Consider the following 22,034-nt stretch of genomic DNA (forward strand, 5'->3'; position numbering starts at 1 on the left):
AATTATAATTTGTAAATTTTCCAATAAATTTAATGACATTAAAATTAATAAATGCATAATGAAAAATACAAGATAAAACGCAAATACCGTAGGTAATAAAAAAATCATCATCATAAATAATAATGTCCCTAACAATAATTGATCAATATCAAACCCAAACCCATCAATAGCAGTAGTATTATTATTATTATTATTATCAAGTTCATAATTATTTAAATTATCAATTCTATTTCTCAAAACATTATATTTTTTACCACGAAATAATTGAAATAATGATTTGATTATCTCTAATTGACGTCGATATATTTTTGCTGAACAATAATAAAAACCATAAATATGTAAGGTAATTAAATTAATCCCATCAATTAAAAAACTTAATAAAAATGAACAACCTCCATAATAACATAATAATCCAAGTATTTTTGACATCAAGGAAATATAATTGAAATGTTGGCTGCCTCTATCAAGTTTTAAGATAATATTTTGACAAAATCCAATGGTCCAAATATATAAATCTCCTAAGAATTTCCCTAAATCAGTATTTAATTTAAATCCAGCAGGATTTTCCGTTGATATCCAAGTAATTAATTTCATTAATTCTAAAAATAAATATTTTTCCATAACCCTAAATCGAATAAATTTAATAATTGAGGTAAAATTATCCATTATCATATGATATAATGTAACTCCAATTAAAATATCATTAAAAATTAACCAAATCGAATTATATAAATTAATATAATTGGAATTATTAATGTTTAAATTATCATTAAATATTGGTAATTTTAAAGAATTTCGGGAATATAAAATATTTTTATCATAATAATAACACAAGAATTGAGTTGGGAAATAATTAAATTGTTTTAATCGTAAATCTAATTGACGGAAAACTCTCGAAACCCCAACTAAACTTAATCCATCATCATAATTGGACCCAGATTTTAAGTTCAAAAATTTATAATTAATTATGGTTATCATCATAATTAACATTTTTTGAATGAATTTAATTATCGGAATAATGATATTTTGAATTATAAAAAAATTGAACTTTTTCAGATTTAATGCTCTAAATGAACGATTTGAATGGAATCGTTTATATAATAATCGATTTCGATATAAATGATTGATTTTATCAAGCACTAAATCATCCGATATAAAACTTTGATCATCTTTTTTAGTTTTAAGTGGATTTTGATATTCAAATTGTTTGAGTTTATTGAATAATTGATCATCTTGACTTTTACCCAAATTTGGTCCCATAGATTGTAATAATATCGGTGTTATGGAAAAATATTCTAAATTTTTGAAATTAGGAGGATCAAAATAAATCAAATATGAATCTTGATTTTGATTTATTAATAATTGATTAGTGTGGTCGTAAATCAAATTTAAATCATAATTAGAATAACCACCTTCCCGTTGCTTTGTCGTCTTTTGGTTATGGGTTCCAATTATCGCTAAATCGGATAATTCTGGTGGTAATTTCAAATCTTTATCATTAACCACTAAACTGAATACAATATAAATATTATTCAATTTATAACCTAACCAATAACCTTGATCTTGATAGTGAATTTTCAAATCATTAGGAAAATATATTTGTAGTGGGGGTTGAATAGAATTCATTGGCCGAATAACTATCACGACGTAAATATTGTGAACTATTATTTAAATTCTTATAAAATGTTTCACGATTAAGTAATTTAGTGGTTTGATTTCTAGCCAGACTAACTGATAAAAATAAATCTGATGCTTCAACCTTATCGGTGTTAATGTTTACAAATGGATATCGATTAATGAATAATGTTTCAATAAGGTATATAATAACGGCATATGTGACCAAAAGAATGAATAATACCAAGAATAGTCGTAGTAGTATGGAATCTTCAATAAATGTAAATGCAATAAATTCCATATGAAGCTATATCATTGGGCGTTGATAGATTAGAGGGATGGGGTTTATATCAATTGACTATAGAATTGGTGTGTTGTAAAAACAGCCAGATGTAAATGAAAAAAAAAAAAATAATAAAATAAAATGTCAGACAACGCACACATAAATTTTACGTCGTGTAAAATTGATCAATCGTGTTTTTTTTTTTTTCTTACACGATATAAGTTGTTGGTGTTGCAACCACCACGGCTTTGACAACCAACACTACTGACAACCAAAAATGAACTTCCATACGCCAATCAAATTAGTCAAATATAGATGATTAGCCAACTAGTCATCACAATCAACATATATTTTTTATCATGTTAAAGTTGATGAAGCAAATGCCTTGCACTGTTGGTGGTGGTGGTAGTGCTGCTGCTGCGGTTCAAATTATGCCACTCGGTGATGACCCCCAAAAACCTAAAAGATAAAGTAATGATAATGGCGTTCTGTCAACTAATACAAGGTTCATTATAAACCTATGAGGTAAATTGAAATTGCTATAAAGTGAACCAAATAGAGCACACAACCTCAAATGAAACATAACCACCACCACGGCGAAACTAAGCCAATTGGACCTAATAATAACAACTTTTTGTGTGCGGTTCTTATTGATCAGCTTCTTTGAAAAAGTCTAGCGGTTAAAGCGACAAATTTCAAATCAAACTTCCAATTGAATTAAAAGAAATTGTGATTTATTTTCAGAGAAGACTTGATTTCTCTTCAACCAAATGTCTTTTACAAGCCATGAGATGAATTTATCTTACTGTTTTTTTTAAAAAAAAAATTTTTACAAGGGTATTTACAAAGACTATATTGTATAATTGTTTTTGGTTTTGTGTTGTATGACATGTTGCAGTTTTTTAGTCTGTTCTTTTCCCAATTGTTTCATTGTATCGGATTTAATCAAAAATCATAATAATAAATTGCCATACGATGGGATGATTGCTAAAAATTCTTCTTATCCAAGAAAAAAAAAAATACTTTGGTTGTAGTATTGCTATATGTTTAATAGTTGATAAGAAAGGAGGAGGAGGGGGGGGGAAGTAATTCTTCAGCTCCACAACAACAATTTAATTTCAAGTACCAAACCTTATTAACCAATTGTATTGAATGATTAACCCTTCGAAATACAGTATTATAAACGTCCTTCCAATCCTTTCGCTTCCAAGTTGGAAAAAGTTTGGCGAATGAAAAATTGTAATTCCTTGTTAATTGTTGCGCGTCGTTTCATTTAAAATCACTTTGTGTGGCAATAGTTCTGTTGAGGTAGTAGAAGAAAGCAAGAAAAAAAAATCTCTCAAATTAGCGCAAATTACACGACTAATTTTTAAATTTGCACTTAATAATAAAATCTTTAGTATGTCACGTTTCTTTCTCTTAAACTTCTTTCCTTCCTTCACTACTCCACCACCAGAAGAAGAAGAAGAAGGAGAAAATTATATTTACGTATTTGTCCTACATATAATATAATATAATAGTATATATATAGTATAAATTTAGTAAGTTTGCCATTTTCAAAATTTATTACCAATCGTTGTCCCATTTTCTTTTTTTCAACTTATCTTTTTTTACTTTCTTTTATTATTCTATTTATTTATATTTGAAAGTTTAGTCTTTTTTTACTATTAATTTAACATTTAGAAAAGGAAGAAACCTATTTTTTATTTATTTATTTATTTATTCCATTCATATACATATATATATATTGATTTGAAATCCCCTTTTCTAATCCTTAACCTACCATTCTCCACCCTCCTCCCCCTTCCATATCAATTACTATTTTTTCATTTTTAATTTCAAGTATGTTTCCACATTTTTTTTTTTTTTTTTCATTTCATTATCAGTTATTTCCCTCTTCAAGTCAGTTTAGTTGTTTGAAATATTGACGAATTTAATTTGCAACAGAAAAGTTTAATAATAATCATCGACAGTTGACAGGTTGTTTACACGGGTTTTTATATTGTTTCAATCGTTTGTATTGTTTGTGTTGTTTGTTTTTTTTTTCCCGGTTTTTGGGTTAACTATACAAATCCGCCACCACAAATCCATATTGGCTTCTAAGCTTCGTCAATCAACACTAATGACTTTTTGGAAGAAGGAAAATTAAATATAATTTTCAATACTAACAAACTATCTTTCTTTCTTTCTACTTTAGTTAAACTATTTATTATTTCCCCTACGAACGTTACTTATATTAAGATAAAAAATCGATTTCAAATTTCCTTTCTCATTTATGTCTAAAAATAAACTATCTTCACTAGGTAATCATGGTACTACTACTACCTCATCCTTATCCTCATCCTCATCCATAAGTAACAATACTTCTATTGCCAGAATCATTTTTGTTTTTTCAAATATTTTAAAATTAGTACAATCAATTCCTATTGGTCATATTACCCATGGAAATGTTGGTGGCGATTATTCTACTGAAACTAAACGACCAGTATTAACTCCTGAAGAATTTTATATGAATTTATTCACTTCGATTTTTCTTGTTTTGGCTGGTGGGGTATTTGCTGGATTAACTCTTGGTTTAATGGGTCAAGATGAAGTTTATTTAAAAGTTATTGCTCATAGTGGTGATTCAACTGAACGTAAACATGCTAAAAAAGTTTTACAATTGATTGGTAGAGGTAAACATTGGGTTTTAGTTACATTGTTATTATCTAATGTCATTACTAATGAAACTTTACCTATTGTATTGGATCGTTGTCTTGGTGGTGGTTGGCCAGCAGTGGTGACTTCAACGGTTTCTATTGTTATTTTTGGTGAAATAATACCGCAATCTATTTGTGTTAGATATGGTTTACAAGTTGGTTCATTATTTGCACCATTTGTATTGGTATTGATGTATATTATGTATCCTGTGGCTTATCCTTGTGCCATGTTATTAGATCATATTCTTGGTGAAGATCATGGTACCGTTTATAAGAAATCTGGATTAAAAACTTTGGTTACGTTGCATAAAACCATGGGGGTTGAAAGATTGAATCAAGATGAGGTCACTATTATTAGTGCTGTGTTAGATTTAAAAGAAAAACCCGTTAGTTCAATTATGACACCAATGGATAGAGTTTATACTATGAGTGCTGATGCCCTTTTGGATGAAAAAACCGTGGAAGAAATTTTTAATGCTGGATTTTCTCGTATTCCAATTCATTTACCTAATGAACCCACTAATTTTATTGGGATGTTATTGGTACGGGTATTAATTAGTTATGATCCTGAAGATGCATTACCAGTTGCTTCATTCCCATTGGCAACGTTACCAGAAACTGGATTAGATACATCATGTTTGAATATTTTGAATTATTTCCAAGAAGGTAAATCTCATATGATTGTTGTTAGTGAAAACCCTGGTGAACCAACTGGTGCCGTTGGTGTTTTAACTTTAGAAGATGTTATTGAAGAATTAATTGGTGAAGAAATTGTTGATGAATCTGATGTTTATATTGATATTAATAAGAACATTAAAAGAAAACACCCAGGTCCATTGGCTAAAAGAAATTTGACATCTTATTTACATACATTATATCAAAGAAATTCTTCTAGTAATCCAAATTCAAAAAGAAATTCCATTGATTCATCAGTTTATCGAAATGCAAATGCAAATGCAAATGGAAATGGTGGAAGAGTTTCACCACCATTGGATATTAGTGAAAGATTAAGACAAGGTTCTGAATCAAGTCAAATTTCATACACAACAAATAATAACAACACCAAAAACCGTAAACAACAAGATCAAAATGAAGTAGCAGGTGCTGCTGCTGCCACTGCTACTGCTGCTACTAATTGGAAACCTAAAAATCCTGCTTCAAATCCATTAGAAACGAAAAAGAAATTTGTTACCATCAAAAGACCAGATCAAGATAAAATTGAATCGATGAAAAAAATTACATCTCCTAAATTAGTGCCGACACAAGTTGGAACCATTTATTCTACGGAAAAGGGAGCATTAGAAGAAGCTCATAGAAGATCATTAGATGAAAGAGAGCATGGACCCAAATTTTTATTACCAATGGAAAGAGAAGGAGATGTATCAGAAATTAATCAACAAAATTATCATGGTGAAAATGGTTCTCATCATCATATTGATATTCCCATGAATGGCAATGGCAATGGCAATGGTAACGATAACCATAACCAAGCCAATGATTCCAATGGTAGTCATACTGGGAATATTGATATACCAATTCCAGAATATCAAGAATCAAGATCCTATAAGACTGGAGGTATTGTTGAATCAGTGGTTAATGTTCAAGGAGTTCTGAAAGTTATTATTGAAAATGTTACTGATGCTGATGATGATGAAGATGAAATTGCTTTAGCTATTGAAAATTTATCATCAAATGATAATAATAACAAGAAACATAAATTGAAAAAATCTAAAAAATCCAAAAAGAAACTGAAGAAATCTCCAAGTTCTACTTTAAAATCAGTTACTACTAGTTTAAATGATGATGATGTTAATGATGTTAATGATGATCAAACTGTTGAACAAACTCAATCATTACTTCATAGTGGTAATGGTAGTAGAAATTCATCAATTGGAAGTAATACCAGTAATAACAAATAAAGTCAAATTCTATTAATTACATGATTGTCAATATGTTCCCCCCTACATACCCCCCCCCCCCCTCCCTCAGTTTCATTTTATAATACAAAATTTAAATGATAGGTTGTTTATTTTATTTTATTTTATTTTATTTTTTTTTTGTAAATGTTTGATCTTTTTCTTTAGTGATTGTGTGTGGTGTTTATCTTTATGTTTTGTATTATTGTTTTAAGAAAATATATATATATATATATATATATCTAAAAGAATTAGTTTATTATTATCCGTTTATTTATAAGGCGTTTTAACAAGAGATTAAATTGGAAACACCTTAAAAGTTAATCGAAACAAACCTCAAACCAAACCAAAAATATATCTTGACATCAAATAAAACTTTAAATATGACGTAATAATGTCTAAGCTGGTTAGTTATAATAGTATAGTATAATATAGTATAGTAGAAGAAAATAAACTTAGGACTAGGGCCAATATAGGAAAAGTATTTTTTGGTTTATCGTCTTCTTCTTCTTCTTCTTCTTCTTCTTCTTCTACTTCTTCTTCTTCTAAATTATGTCAAACTTTTCCTTTCCTTCTGACGTCAAAAAAAAAAAAACCCAAAAAAAAAAATCATTATTGTTGTTAAGACTATTTAACACCTTTGTCATGACAAAGGAAACCAAAGAAAGAGAGGCAAAAAATAAATAGCTTTTTTAGTCAAGTCTTCAAAAAAAGATCATCCCATCTTCTTCCTTTCCCTTTCTTAGTCTTAGTAAGGGCTTGGATTGAAATAATAAGTAAACGTGGGGGGAAAAAAAAAAGGAACCGTGGAAGTACATATTTTGGTCTGGGGCCAACACAGACCCCCTACTTGCCTATCCCTTCCCCCCACCCTTTCCTAAATGAAATCAATACATTTTGTAGATAAAGAAGGTATTTGTAAATAGGATAAACGGGTGTACGGCAATGATATATATATATTATCAATCTATGTTAATTGTGATCAAATTATGAAGAACAATGGAAGCAATATCAATTGTAATTAGTCTCCTCTCCCTCCTATTCTTCTTCTTCTTCTTCTTCTTCTTCCTCCTCCTAGTTCGGATATAGAAGACAACTTACGTCAAAATATATTGTGCTTTTTTTTTTCCGTTTATTCCATACACCCACCATCACCACCAGTTCATACCAGTTCCCACTGACTCGTCCCCCTCCCCCATTTGTTGTTTTTCTTCTGCCCTAGAAAATATTTTTACCACGACCACCGCTCGACGCCTCCTCCTTTTTTTTTTTTTTCTTTTATTTCCGGTTTCCATTTGCTTGGTTTGTCCCAGTGGTTGTTTGAAATGAACAACTTTTTTGTCTTTTTGTCTTTTTTTTTTTTTTCATTCATTCATTCATTCATTCATTCAACGAATTCTTCTTCTATCAACACTTAACATTACACTTGAGAGTTTCTATTATTTTCAAATTATAATTAACTAATTGATTATTTATATACTCATATTCATACTCATACTCATACTCATTCCATTCCTTTATTCATTTACATATATATATATATATATTATCTTATTTGGGATTTACCATTAGTTTGTACAGGATATACTTTTTTCTATGGATCAATATTTATTACCACATGCCATTCAAAAATATATTCACATCGTCTTCTTCATCATCTTCATTAAATGAAGATAATGTAATTAAATCAACATCATCACATCGGACAATTCTTAAACAAAGAGATACTTCTTCATTACTGGCATCACCTCAATCAACATCTTCTAGGATTAATAATAATAATAATAATCATCCTCGAAATAGCAACAATAATAATATCAACACCGATCACCCAATGCATATTGCTCCTAGTATAAATAGTAATATGAGTCAATCAAGTCTAAGCACTGCTGGAACTACTGGAACTACCACCATTAACAACAACAACAACAGTACAACAACACATTCCCCTACTTCTACTAAATCCCATCGTGGTCCTTCATTAAGAAGATTCTTTAAAAAATTCAAACCACGTGACCACCACGATAAATCACTGTCATCCCATCAACAACAACAACATCATCATCATCATCATCATCATTATGAAAAGCAAAAACATTTTGGTGCTGGTAAACCGGCTCCAATTAATTCTAATGCCACAAATTTATTTGCTAAATATGGATCACCAGGGAAATTATTAGGTACAGGAGCTAGTGGATCAGTCAATTTATTAACATCTAAAAATGATCCTACCAAAATATATGCAGTTAAAAAATTTCGAGCACGAATGACTAATGAACAAGAATCAGATTATAAAATCAAAGTAGCTAATGAATTTAAAGTGGGAGAAATGTTACAACATGAAAATATCATTAAAACTTTTGAATTAATTAAAGATTATTCCAATACTACTAAACAAATTATTGATCCTGATTATTATATAATTATGGAATATTGTCAATATGATTTTTTCAATTTAGTAATGAGTGGATTAATGGAAACTAAAGAAATTTATTGTTATTTTAAACAAATTATAAATGGAGTAGCATATTTACATTCTAAAGGATTAGCTCATCGTGATTTAAAATTAGATAATTGTGTGGTTAATAAATTTGGTATATTAAAATTAATTGATTTTGGTTCAGCAGTTCATTTCCGTAAAGAAATTCCAAAAGGTTATTATATAACTTCTGATGATATTATGTTGGCTCCAAATTATAAATTGATTCGTGCTAGAGGTGTAGTTGGATCAGATCCTTATTTATCACCAGAAGTATTTGAACCTTTAGGTATGGGATATGATCCTCGTGGTGCTGATGTTTGGTCAATTGCCATAATTTATTGTTGTATGATTTTGAAAAGATTTCCTTGGAAATTACCTAAATTATCTGATCCTTCTTATCGATCATTTGCTGGTCCTCAATTAAACAATCACAACCACCATCACAATAATAATAATAATAATAATAATAATAATAATAATAATACCACTTCTGCAAACAGCAACAATGATGTCAATGGTGGATTGGTCAATGATGTTAATGGATTATCAATAAATAATAACAACAACAACAGTCATTCTTCTAATGACTATGATAGAAATACAAATTATCAATCATTAGTTGGTCCTGAACGATTATTAAGATTATTACCAATAGAATCACGAGATTTAATTAAAAATATGTTAATTTTGGATCCTAAAAAACGATACTATATGCCTGATGTCATTCAAGATCCATTTGTTAATAATATTCATCATTGTTATACCCTTGTTGATGTAGATCAAATTATTCCTAGTCAAGATCATGTTCATCATTTAGTCACTGAAGAAGATTTAAATAAATTGACTCAAGAAAGAGAAAGAGTTAAACGATTAAAAGATGCTGGAATGGCATGAATAAGAGGAGCAGGAGGAAGAGAAAGAGGAGTAGCATTATAGTCTTGGTTGTTGTAGTTATTAGATACAATTCAATACATACATTTCATACATTAATTATATACTGTAAGTGGTTTACATATAATGATCATCGTTATCTTTTAATGCTTGCTTGATTTAATCATTTTTTTTTTAAAAAAAAAAGTTTGTGGCCAAAAAAAAAAGGCAAAAAGCAAAACAAACAAAATAAGAAATAACAATTAAAGCAAACTATCAATACATCTTTAATACCATATCTATCATATCCATCATATCCATCATATCCACTATAAACCCCCTACCGCCATGTCATCTGATGTTAAACAACTACTACCGCAATGGATTTATATTATATCATTTTATTCTTCTATAACATCAACCATCATTATCTTATTATCAATTTATTTCCATTTACTTAATTATCGTAAACCATTTCAACAACGATTAATGATTAGAATTCAATTAATTGTACCATTATTTGCCATATCATGTTATTCAATGTTAATTAATCAAACTTCCCCCATAAATAAATTTTTATTAGAACCGATACGTGAAGTTTATGAAGCATTTGTTATTTATACATTTTTTTCATTATTGACAGATATGTTAGGTGGTGAACGACAAATCATTATTGTTACTAGTGGTAGAGAACCAATTAGTCATCCTGGTATATTAAGATATTTATTACCTAAATTAGATATATCTGATCCTCATACTTTTTTAAATATTAAACGAGGAATATTACAATATGTTTGGTTGAAACCAATATTATGTATTACTATTATAATATTAGAATTGATTGGATTATATAATGTTAATGATTTAAGTATTAAATCAATTTATTTTTGGTTAACATTGATTTATAATGCTAGTGTTACATTATCACTTTATTGTTTAGCAATTTTTTGGAAAATTTTATGGAATGATTTAAAACCATTTAAACCCGTGGGGAAATTTTTATGTGTTAAATTAATTATTTTTGCAAGTTATTGGCAAGGAGTCATATTAGCTATATTATCAGTATTGAAATTATTACCTAATGGAGATATAGCAGAAAATGATGGTGAAAATATTGGTATTGCTATACAAAATGCATTATTATGTATTGAATTGATTGGATTTGCTATTGGTCATTGGATTTCATTTAGTTATTATCCATTCACAATATCACAATTACCTTATGGTAGATTTCAATTCAAATATGCCATAAAAGATTGTTTAGGTTTTAAAGATTTAATATCGGATTTTGGTTTAACTTTCCATGGTGATTATTATAAAGATTATAAACAATTTGATTCAGTAGAAGCAATGGTGGCTCATCCAGAATCAAAGGGAAGAATGAGTCGTATTCATCAAGGTTTAAGATATCATTATGATGGCAAACATAAACATTGGTTACCAGAAAATCAATCATTATTATCGGCCACTACTCTTCTATCCCAACAAGGGCAAGGACAAGGACAAGGACAAGGACAATTACTGATAAGTTCTAATTCAATGAGTGTTCCTAGTACTTCAGAAATTCATGCATTAGATACTTCTTCAATATTATCAAATAATACTTCAATGAAAGGATTATATCCAATATCATCACGTCGATCATCATCATTAGAAGATAATTATTCTCCATTACTTGATCTACAACAACAACAACAACAGCAAGCGTCGTCGGAACAACAATATATACAACAGCCAATATCGATTCAAGATATCATGGAAAATGATTTAGAATTATCATCATCTTTGTCATCATCATCAAATAACCATGGTGATTCCATTGATTATACTAATGAAGAATTTGATATTGATGAAATATTATATGATGAATCAATTAAACAAATTAATATATATCGATTAGATGATGAAAAAATTAAAAAAATTATAAATTATCCTATTGTTGATGAAGTCATTGATAGTCATTTATATGGTTATAAAGTTCAAAAATTACGTCAACGACAAAAAATTCGTGATTTAAAATCAAAACAGCAACAACAACAACAACAACATCAACAAAATAGGGATGCCAGTGGTGGTAGTAGCGTATCACCGATTTTACAATCTAATGAAAGTTATCGATATGGAAGTATTGTTTAAATATATGTGTGTATATCTTCTTGTTAATGTACAATGATGATGATATCATCATGACAAAAAATAATGCGCGAGTCATATATATATATATATATAGACATAAGACTATTTACAAGATTAATTTGTAGGTTAGGTTATTTAATCTTCAATTTTAAACAGATATAAAGCATCTAAATCTTCTTCTTTAGCAGTATTACTATTAGTATTAGTTTTACTTTGTTGTTTTTGTTTTTGTTTTTGTTTTTGTTGTTCAGATTTCCGTTTTTTACGTTCTGTTCTATTCATTTTCTTTTCATCACAATCACCATCATCATCATTATTATTATTATTATAATCTTCTACTTCTTCATCCACAATATTCGTAGTCGTACTGGGTTCTATTGTTGTTGGTTGACCTTTTGGTGTAACATTAAATGTCATTTTAGTATTTATATCACCTTCAATTGTCCATTTACAATTCAATTCCGTTAATAATGATTGTAAATTTTCAATTAATAATTGTCTTCTTTGTAATTCTATTTCAATTAATTCTTGTTCATCTTCTTCAGTATTTGAACGACGTTTAAAAATTGTATCTATAGGTTTATTGGTATTTCGTTTATTATAAACCATATTAATTAAAAATGATTTCCCATTACCACCATTGTTATTAATTAATTTTTTAATTTCATTAGTTTTTTGTAATTTAAAATCATTATTATTAATACTCCATTTCATTAAAATTTCTTTGGTAGTGGATTTTTTTTGTTCTAATTTTAATTTTATATCTAAAGTTTTTAATGTTTTCGATGATCCTAATTTAATTAATTCCAATTGTTTTAAATTATTTAAATATGTGGAATATTGATTAATCATATCACGAACAGTGATTATTTTAATCAATGGAAGATCTTCATCACTAGTATTAGTGGTTGGTGTGGTTGTGGTTGCGGTTGTTGTTGTTGATTTATCAATCAATTGAAGACCATTTATTGATAAATCTAATTTTTGTAATATTTCTGATAAATGACATTTTTTCAATCCTGAATCAGTAATTAATTGAATTTGATAATTTCTTTGTAATTGATATACTCGATTAATGATTTCTTCAATAGCATTTCTTGCCAGTTCTGTACCATTATCAAATTTGATTTTACGTGGATCTATAATATATTGTTGATGTTGTTGTGGTTTTCTTTGTTGTTGTTGTTGTTGTTGTTGTTGTTGATATTTGGTCTTTGGATAAGGTCGGCGTGATTCATTATTATATTTATTATGAAATCGATTCCCATTACCAGTACCATTGTTGGCGGTGTTTCTTTTCAGATTATTATTCTTATTACCATATTGAGCTTGAAATCGATTAGCTATAGTTGGTGATTTGCTCCCTGATTCAAGTACTCTGATACATTGTGAAAATTCACGTTTCAATATAATTCTTAAACTCATAATACTATTAAACTTCTTGGTGATGTATTAAGAAAATGTCGTGATTATTTATGTTTGGGTTAAGTAGTAGTAGTAGTAGTAGTAGTATTGATTAGTAAGTGTATTGAGAATGAAAACGGAAAAAAAAAAATTTCATTGTGTCTGTCTGCATTTGCGCGAAGTGGTTGCACATTCAAACACGACCATTTTTAGGTCACGTGATAATGTGATATATAACAACATAGTTAGTTTTATTTTTTTTTTTTGCAACTAATTATTAATAGTAAGATATTAGTCATACTTCTTGGTGTATTGAATATATTATTGTATGTTGAGGGTGTATTAGTATACATTTGGTTTGATCTTATTTATAACGTTAAAAAACTATATTGGTTTCTAGTAGAAGAAGGATTGAGAATACATTTAGCATAAGAAAGTTTTACAATGCTGGTTTTTCTATAATCAAAATAATTTGGTTACAGTCAATCAGCAAGGTCGTTACTTTTGTTATTATTGTTAAAAAACTAACTCTTGAAACAACATCAATCGTGAACCTTTTGGTTGAATTATTTGCAAATATTTGCTGCAAAAAAAAAAAATGACTCACTTCCCAAAACAAAACCACAACATTCAAACAATTGCACTGGTATTGAAATCATCAAGTATTGTAAATTTATTAGTTTATTTACCTATTATATAGCAATTAATAGTGTAAATGGATTTGTGCTAAAATCAAGAGCAAGATAATCAATGATATAAAGAATTTATACATGATGTAAATTGGACTAACTATAATGATGTTCTAAACTATAATGGTATAACATACCTTCTGCAATTTATGCTAATTTTTAAGAATAACAAAAATCAAAAAGATTACAGGGTTCTAGAATTTTTGTCAGATCATGACATCAGAAAACATATGGCAAATGAGTAAGTCAATCAGCATAATCCAAAAGGCTCATAGTCTTAGCATTAGAAGAGTAGCAAACAAGTCAAACGGATATATGCCTGTTTATTGGGGTATGACAACAACAACAACAACAACATCAAAGTACGTACGAACTGATTGTTAGTTTACTGTTTTGCGCGACAATATGAAATGGAGATCTCTGAAAGAAAGCCAATAGGCATAGAATAGAAACTTTAATAAGAAAACGGAAGTCCGTGAATTTTGACGATAGGTTTATCAAACCATTAACCACATTATAATAATACGTCATCATCATCATCATTATAATAATACGTCATCATCATCATCATTATAATAATAATAATACATTTTTAGTTTGGACAATTAGAGAGTTTCCATTTTAAGGTTTACGCGAATCTATTAAATAAAGTGATTACATTTTACCACCACCACCATCTCCTCCTTCTCCTCCTCCTCCTGCCCCTCCTCCCCGCTTTATAATCATTTCTATTTAAGTAAACTAAGAAATGAAATTGAATTCAGCAATCAAAATCAAGAATGCAACAATACTTGTATATAGTTCATTGCACTGCAAATTGAATTAAAATTATAGTTGCATCTTTTCTCCTAAATCACTTCAGCCCTACCCCCACCTCCACCTCCACCTCCAACTTTATTATTGTTGATCATTATTTGCATTTTTGACTTCATATTTCCTTCTTCTCCGGGACTAGTTTTAAACTTCAAAAAATCTGAGAATTTAAACCTTCTATTGTTTGCAAAACTTTTTTTTTTTTTTTAGTAGTCTTCGTCGTTGTCACCACTCTATGATTTACAATTTGTCAGTATCGGAGATACCATGTTGTTACAAATTTGATTACCCCACCCCCCCCAAAAAAAAAGCAACCAACTCCTTCATTTCTAACAAAAGAAAGTAGTAGTAACTGTACATAATGGAAGTTTAAAATTGTAGATTGTGCTTGTGGCAGTGGCAGTGGCAGTGGCAGTGGCGGTGACGGGTGTAGTTGAGCATTATTAAGAACATTCAAATTTTTCACACCACAAGATTAATTCCCCTCTTTAGTTTAAGGTGATTTAACTTATAAATTTAAGGATATATGCTTAATAGGAAAGCAAGAAATCCAAGGAAGGAAGAATTTCTAGTTGATTCTTAATATTTTTAGAGTTTTGTGTAATATGCGGGGGAAGCAAAAAAAAAAAGTAAAAAGTCTTCGGAATAATTATTTTACATCACCATTCCGATTTTGTTGGTTTTTGTTTGTTTAGGTGAAAAAAATTGCTCCTACCTTCATCAAGATACAAGATAAGTAAACAAATAGCAATCTAATTGATGATTTGAGCAAGTTATGTAGAAAAAGTAACAATTTATACACAATTGGTACGTTTTTTTYTTTTTTTTTTTTTTTTTTGATGTATTGAATCAAAGTTTAAGCTTGCTTTAGTGTCTATTGATTGATTGATTGATTGCTTTTATAATATAAAAAGAGATAATAACTTAACTTCGTTTAATTTAATATATACAACGGATATCTCCGTTGCAAAAAACAAACTTTCAATTTATTAAAGAAACAGTTGTTTGTTTGTTACAGAAAATATAAATTATTCTGATTAATAATGTTTCTCTTGGTTATAATGTTTTTAAAATTGGATCGATCAGTTGGGAGTGGGTTTACAAGAGGAGGACGCTACCATTGCACATTTTGCACCAATTATTATTTGTAGCAAATACAAAATACAAAAACAAAAAAAGCATTTGATCATATTTAAAATGACAAGAAAGGTTTAGATATTGATGATTTAAGCGATAACCAAAGACAAATGATATCTAAGAAATTTTGTACTATTAATTGAAACATGAAACATGAAACATTTAATGATGGATGGAAAGTTTTACAAATATTTATCAGCTGTCATTTGGTTACATTATGTCACATGATTTACAAAAATCAAAATTATTCCTTTGTCTTTGACGTATTGTTACTGTTACAACTTAAATCAATCTTTTATACCACCAGTAGCAATATGAACTTATTAAACTTATAGTTGTCACAAAACTCCTCGAATAGTAAGCAACATTTTTTTTTTTAAAAAAAAAAAAAGATTATCTCTCTTCTAAGTTTGCAACTTTCTTGGTGTAACAGTTTATATTCTTGATTTAATAATGTCTTGGTTGTTGTTTATTATTATTATGATTCATTTCATTTAGTTCGGTTAAAAAAATCAAATTCATAATCTCTTGTAATATGTTAAAATAAGAAAGTTTTGAATCCAACCACCAACCAATCATGGTTCCCCTAAATTATTTAAAACACAAACACAAACACAAACATAATAATCAACCAATGAACAAGACCAATTAAATTGATTATAATATCTAACAAAAGATACGGGCGTCTTTCCGAGAACAAAAATAATAACAACAATGTCACTCATTGTTCTATACAACAAAGATAATACTATACATTTTGTGTTGAATAATGGGAGGGGGGGGGGCTTATCATCCATTGTTGTTGTTAATTAATTGATTTGGTTTTAGTTTATTTTTTTGTGTGTCGGGCTAATTCCGGATGGAGCTTTAGAGATCGGAAGAATCAGGATCAGAAGAAAAAAAAAAAAATAGATAGCTTTTTTTAGTTTGACCTGCATATAAATATACGGAAGAAAGGAAGGAACCAAAAAGTATTTTTTATGTGGAGGATTCCTTTTTCTAAAAATTATGGGTAGGAGGAGGAGGAAGAGGAGGAGGAGGAGTTAAAAAAAAAAAATCTTGACAATAAACGATTAATAACAATAAAGTATAATAGTTGTTTCAACAAGTTTTTTAGTTTTAATTGTTTGAACTTTGAATAATAACGTGGGGGAAGAAGAATAAGAAGAGGATATGGTGGGAGTTAAGAATTTTTATTAGTTTTTTTTTTTTTTATTTTTGGTTTAATAGTGGTTTATATTATTTTGTTCATTTTGTGGTTATTGTTATTTGATTATTATTAAACAGGATTCAAAAAGAGTATACTTCTTCTTCTAGGTTTGGGATTTTAAACTAAAAAATAATACTAAATATTTGGAAATCTAGAATGTGTTTATAAAATAGATAGCCTCACTTAAATCCGATGATTTTTTTTAGTGGAGGATGTGGCCATGTGGGAAAAGGGAACAACAACAACAACAATAATACCTAATTTAGGAAGGAGATAATATGTGTGTGTGGGGGGGGGGGGATACTACCACCACAACAAACTACGAATAATTGATTATAATGAGCAAGAGAAAGAAAAATGAATAACTATTTGCCAATTATTCGAATGGCGTTAATAATATTGTTTTCTCGTACCTTAAAATTTTGAAAAATATATATCACAAGCCAAAAAAAAACAAAAGAAGAATCCATCATCACTATAACACCTGTTCTATTCTTTTTTTTTTTTTTTGCATCAATTTTCACAAGCCAAAAGTATATATACATATATATAGTCCAACTGTAAATCTTATTTAGTATATGCTGTGTCAATCTTAAATCCTACGGCTGTGTGTAGTGTGTTATTTGTTGTTAGTGCTATTGCTTTGCTCTGCTTTGCTTTGATGTGTTTCTTAAACTTTTGATATCTTTCTATCACTTTCCTAATTGAGATAAAATAGACTCTTCCTTTGTTTTAGCTTCTTGCACTATACATATGCATAATGGTTGTGGTAAAGAATTCTACAGATGATACTAACACTTTCAAATATATGCTTGCTGTTTTTAACATAGGTGGGTTCCTGGAAAGGGAGGAGGATGAACAGGAGTTGTTGTTATAACACCCTCCTCCGCCCCCCCACCCACCTTCTATCTTCACTTGCTATGAAAAACAAGTAGTGTACACCAAGAAGTTAGGCAAATATACTATCCTTCTACAAACTATAAAATTGTTTTAATAGTAATTTACTTAATAGAACCAGTCTATGTATATATATATTTTTTTTTGTCTAAAATAAAGCTCTAGTTATAACTTTGTATTTTTTTTAAAAACTTTCTAAGTTATTTCTCTAAAATACCTTGCTTGTTTCTTGTCCAGCAACTTTCGAATATATATAAATTACAAAATTGTAGTTGTAGTGAATAACTTAATGATAAAAGAAAAATAATGCAAATGCAAATTAAAAATAGGAGATGGGAAAGTAGGGGGGAGATGAAAATTTATAAACAATTGTGATCTAAGAAATCATAATCAACTGACATTCCATTAATTATTTCTCTAGTATTAACAATATGATTGAATGATACTTTTTTCTTTTTCAATTGTTTATTAGTGTTGGTCCTTACACCTCCTTCATTCTTACTGTTATTACTATTATTATTGTGGAATACCCATTGATAATAACAATCAATGCTATTATTATTATTAGTAGTAGTAGTGGTGGTGTAGTTGTTGGTTTGGGTTTGAGTTTTGGTTTTAAGAATGGATTTCTTTGATAAACATTCATGACCATGATGATGATTTTGATTACCTGAATAATTTGAATACATTATTTCATCTTGTTTTGCTTTAGCATTAACAACATCAATATCATCATCATCAAGTAAAGAAGAATTAGTAGATGTAGTTGATCTTCTTCTAGATCCTCCTCCTCCTCCTCCAATATTACTACTACTACCATGTCTTCTATTAACTTTTATCACTGTTGTATGATAAGTGATATTATCTTTTCTTTGTCTTTTGTTAATACAATTACTATTAGTAATATAATTTGAATTTGAATAATCATCTTCTTCATCACCTTCATAATAACAATCATTGTCATGATCTTCTTTTTCTTCTTCTTCTTCTTCTAATGTTGAACAATAGGATTCAATTGAAGATATAGAACTATTATCTAAATCATCATGAAATAAATCTAATCTACCATCATCATTATCTTCATCAGTAGAATTAACACTAGTACTAGAATTACTAATATTATCAACTTCCATTTCAAAATCACAACTTCTGGGTATAGTTTCCTTTTCTTTTTCAATCAATTCTAATTGTGGACCGTATAACCAAGTAATATCGGAATTTTTATCCCAATTAATTTCTAAAGGATTATATTCTTTTAAATTATTATGATTTTTATAGATTCTTCGCCAACATATATTTAATAATCGATGAAATAATAATTCATCATGATACTTATATTGAGGATTTGATTTTAAAAATTTATGGAAAGTTGTCAACATTAAATTGTCCTGCAAATAATGTAGATCGTTATTGGAGGAGGCAGTTGTGGTTGAAGAAGGTATATATTGTAAATAATCAATATTGTTGTGAAATTGAAGGGTTGCTGTTGTTGATGGAGAAGTCTCCATCATCATATCATCGTAACAATACATTATAAGTTGAAGTTATAAATTGTGGAAAAATTGTAGTTGTTAAAATATTGGGGGAAAAATTATAGGATATATATATATATATATATGTGTTTATATATGTGTGTGGTTGTGAAACTTCTAATATTAGATAAATGTAAACAATTAATGAGGAGAGGGAAATTGTGTGAAAAGGGTAAGAAGTGTATTTGTAGGTAGATTTATAGTTAGAATTGAATTGGAATTGGAATTGGAATTGAATTAGTTGAAATAGTAATATAGATAAGGATTTTTTAAAAAAACAATAAAATTAATAAGAATAGAAAAAATTGACAAAAAAAAAAAAGGTACTTGAAGAAGAAGATAATCAACAGTTTATATATAATTGAAGAAATCAAAATAGAAAAGCCAATCCAATGCAATGTAATCCCAATTTTCCATACGGCAAAAGAAACAAATTACAATAGAATGAATAATAATGAAAAAGTGGTTAGTAGTTAGTAGTTAGTAGTAGTGAATGAATAGAAAGTAACACAAGACCAGAGAATAGAATAGAATAGAATAGAGAAACAAAAACTACAAAAAAACACAAAATTAAGAAAATTATTATGCACAATGATTAATTATTGTTATTATTTTGTAACCTTTTCCATTTTTCCCATTTCTCTCCCCCCCCCCCAAAAAAGCAAATTAAATTTTATCAATTTCTATTAATTGTTTTGGAGTTCGTAACCTGACCAAGTATGAATTATTAAAAAGAAAAAGAAAGAAAAACCGAACCAAGAAAGATAATAATTAAAACAATCTGAAACAACAACAACAAGTAAAAAGTACAAGTAGAAGCGGTGATAGTTCAATATACAAAGGAATATAATATAATATATAATATAATACTGCTTAATGTGAAAAGTAATAAAGCATACATACATAATTCCGGGGCGGGTATTTGAATAAAAAATTTTAATTCAACTCACATGAAAGAAGTATAACAGGAATGGTTGAAAGGAAGAAAGGAAGGTAAAAGGATATAAAATATAATTTAGGTGGTAGCGGCAGTGGTAGTCGTGGGGGAGGGGGGGGAAGGGAGGCAAGCAGGTGACGGAAATTAAAAAAATAATAAAATGAAACCAAAATATTGCAGATCAGTTTTAGTTTTTTTTAAAAAAAAAGACTATAAAGTATATGTAACATTACTTAGCTTCAATTATAACCGGAACCCAAATTTGAATTCCGGAATTCAACAATAAACAATTTAACAAGAGTTGATGCATATACTCAACTATTAGATGGAATACTTGACGTACTAAATGTAGTATTACTTAAAAATATAGTATTTGTTTGTTTGTTTGAGGAGAGTTTTTCCATAGATAGGTAGGTAGTAGGTAGAAGGCAATTCAAGTTTCTTTTTCTTTTTTACCTCACCACCACTTTTTTCTTGGTTAGCTCATATTGCATAATTGATTGTAAGATCTGTTAGGATTAATTGGGGGAAGATAACAACAACAACATCAATAACCAATTGAATCTGTCACTGGAGTTAAGCACAACTTTGGCTAAAGAAGAAGAAGAAAAAAATTTATCACCAAAAACGAGAAAGCAAATAATTTGAAAAGAAGGTCACTTGGTAGTGTTTGGTGGCTTGGAGGAGTAGACGAGACGATGCAACCACACCACACCACCACTTTATACCACAACCCGCCCCCATCAACACCACCTCATTGATCATTTTCTGATCTTTGCTCGTCTTTTTACTTACAAATAACAATAATAATAATAAATTAATTATTATATATCAGCAATTTCTGTTACATTACGCCCCATTGATATTTCCTCGGCTTCCTATTAATGTTCATGTTTTTCTCATTTAACTTCTTGCCCTGCTGGCCCTCTCCCCCCTAAATTATTAGCTACATCAATTTACTTCATAACCTTATAAAATCGTTTAGTTTACAAGTGGGTTAGGTTAGGTTAGCTCTACTCCTCTTTTACATTCGGTGTTTCCTATAATTACATGTTCCATTTTGTTCAAAACCTTTATAGTAGTTGATAAAAAAAAAGTCACGACAACCTATAGTAGTAGTAGTAGTAGTATTAAGTATGTTTCTTTTCTTTCCCGCCTTTGGGTTTTTATCCCCCCTTCAAATGTGCCTTGTTGTTTTCTTTGTAGTTTGTTTCTTTCTCCTCCTTCATTGATTTTTCTATAAATGGAACTACAACTTTAACCGTGTCCCCGCTACAAAATTTCAGATGCGCGCCACCACCACCACCGCAAACCCCCACCACTTTCATTACTACTGCCAAATCTTGAGATACAAGTGAAACAAAAATAAAAATAGAAAATAATAACAATATTATTATTATTATTATTATTATTAC

At 28.9% G+C, this 22,034-nt stretch overlaps 7 protein-coding genes across 7 annotated transcripts in view; 3 read left to right on the top strand and 4 right to left on the bottom strand. All coding sequences in view use genetic code 12, as the record gives it.

The window, feature by feature from the left end:
* Positions 1-1,626, bottom strand: part of GPI1 (phosphatidylinositol N-acetylglucosaminyltransferase) — a gene marked incomplete at both ends in the record, with an annotated part of 1,947 nt that extends 321 nt beyond the window's left edge. The window contains one exon of the mRNA XM_709590.2: positions 1-1,626. This exon is cut by the window's left edge and continues 321 nt beyond it. Within this exon, the coding sequence (XP_714683.2) occupies positions 1-1,626 (1,626 nt within the window).
* On the bottom strand, positions 1,586-1,915 carry CAALFM_C305400CA (uncharacterized protein; the record flags this gene model as incomplete). Its single annotated transcript, XM_709591.1, has 1 exon — positions 1,586-1,915. One exon carries the CDS (start codon positions 1,913-1,915, stop codon positions 1,586-1,588), a length of 330 nt encoding a protein of 109 aa, XP_714684.1.
* A 2,257-nt stretch (positions 1,916-4,172) lies between these two features.
* On the top strand, positions 4,173-6,515 carry CAALFM_C305410WA (uncharacterized protein; the record flags this gene model as incomplete). The annotated part of the gene is made up of 1 exon (XM_709592.1): positions 4,173-6,515. One exon carries the CDS (start codon positions 4,173-4,175, stop codon positions 6,513-6,515), a length of 2,343 nt encoding a protein of 780 aa, XP_714685.1.
* Positions 6,516-8,130: 1,615 nt separating this feature from the next.
* Positions 8,131-9,888, top strand: CAALFM_C305420WA (putative serine/threonine protein kinase; the record flags this gene model as incomplete). Its single annotated transcript, XM_709593.1, has 1 exon — positions 8,131-9,888. One exon carries the CDS (start codon positions 8,131-8,133, stop codon positions 9,886-9,888), a length of 1,758 nt encoding a protein of 585 aa, XP_714686.1.
* Positions 9,889-10,212: 324 nt separating this feature from the next.
* On the top strand, positions 10,213-12,000 carry CAALFM_C305430WA (uncharacterized protein; the record flags this gene model as incomplete). The annotated part of the gene is made up of 1 exon (XM_709594.1): positions 10,213-12,000. The coding sequence occupies one exon, from the start codon at positions 10,213-10,215 to the stop codon at positions 11,998-12,000; it is 1,788 nt and encodes a 595-aa protein (XP_714687.1).
* Positions 12,001-12,135: 135 nt separating this feature from the next.
* CAALFM_C305440CA (uncharacterized protein) lies at positions 12,136-13,425 on the bottom strand (the record flags this gene model as incomplete). The annotated part of the gene is made up of 1 exon (XM_709595.2): positions 12,136-13,425. The coding sequence occupies one exon, from the start codon at positions 13,423-13,425 to the stop codon at positions 12,136-12,138; it is 1,290 nt and encodes a 429-aa protein (XP_714688.2).
* A 5,084-nt stretch (positions 13,426-18,509) lies between these two features.
* On the bottom strand, positions 18,510-19,682 carry CAALFM_C305450CA (uncharacterized protein; the record flags this gene model as incomplete). The annotated part of the gene is made up of 1 exon (XM_709596.1): positions 18,510-19,682. One exon carries the CDS (start codon positions 19,680-19,682, stop codon positions 18,510-18,512), a length of 1,173 nt encoding a protein of 390 aa, XP_714689.1.
* Between the last annotated feature and the right edge of the window lie 2,352 nt (positions 19,683-22,034).

This window comes from Candida albicans, chromosome 3 (assembly GCF_000182965.3).
Source record: "Candida albicans SC5314 chromosome 3, complete sequence".
NCBI lineage: Eukaryota > Fungi > Ascomycota > Pichiomycetes > Serinales > Debaryomycetaceae > Candida > Candida albicans.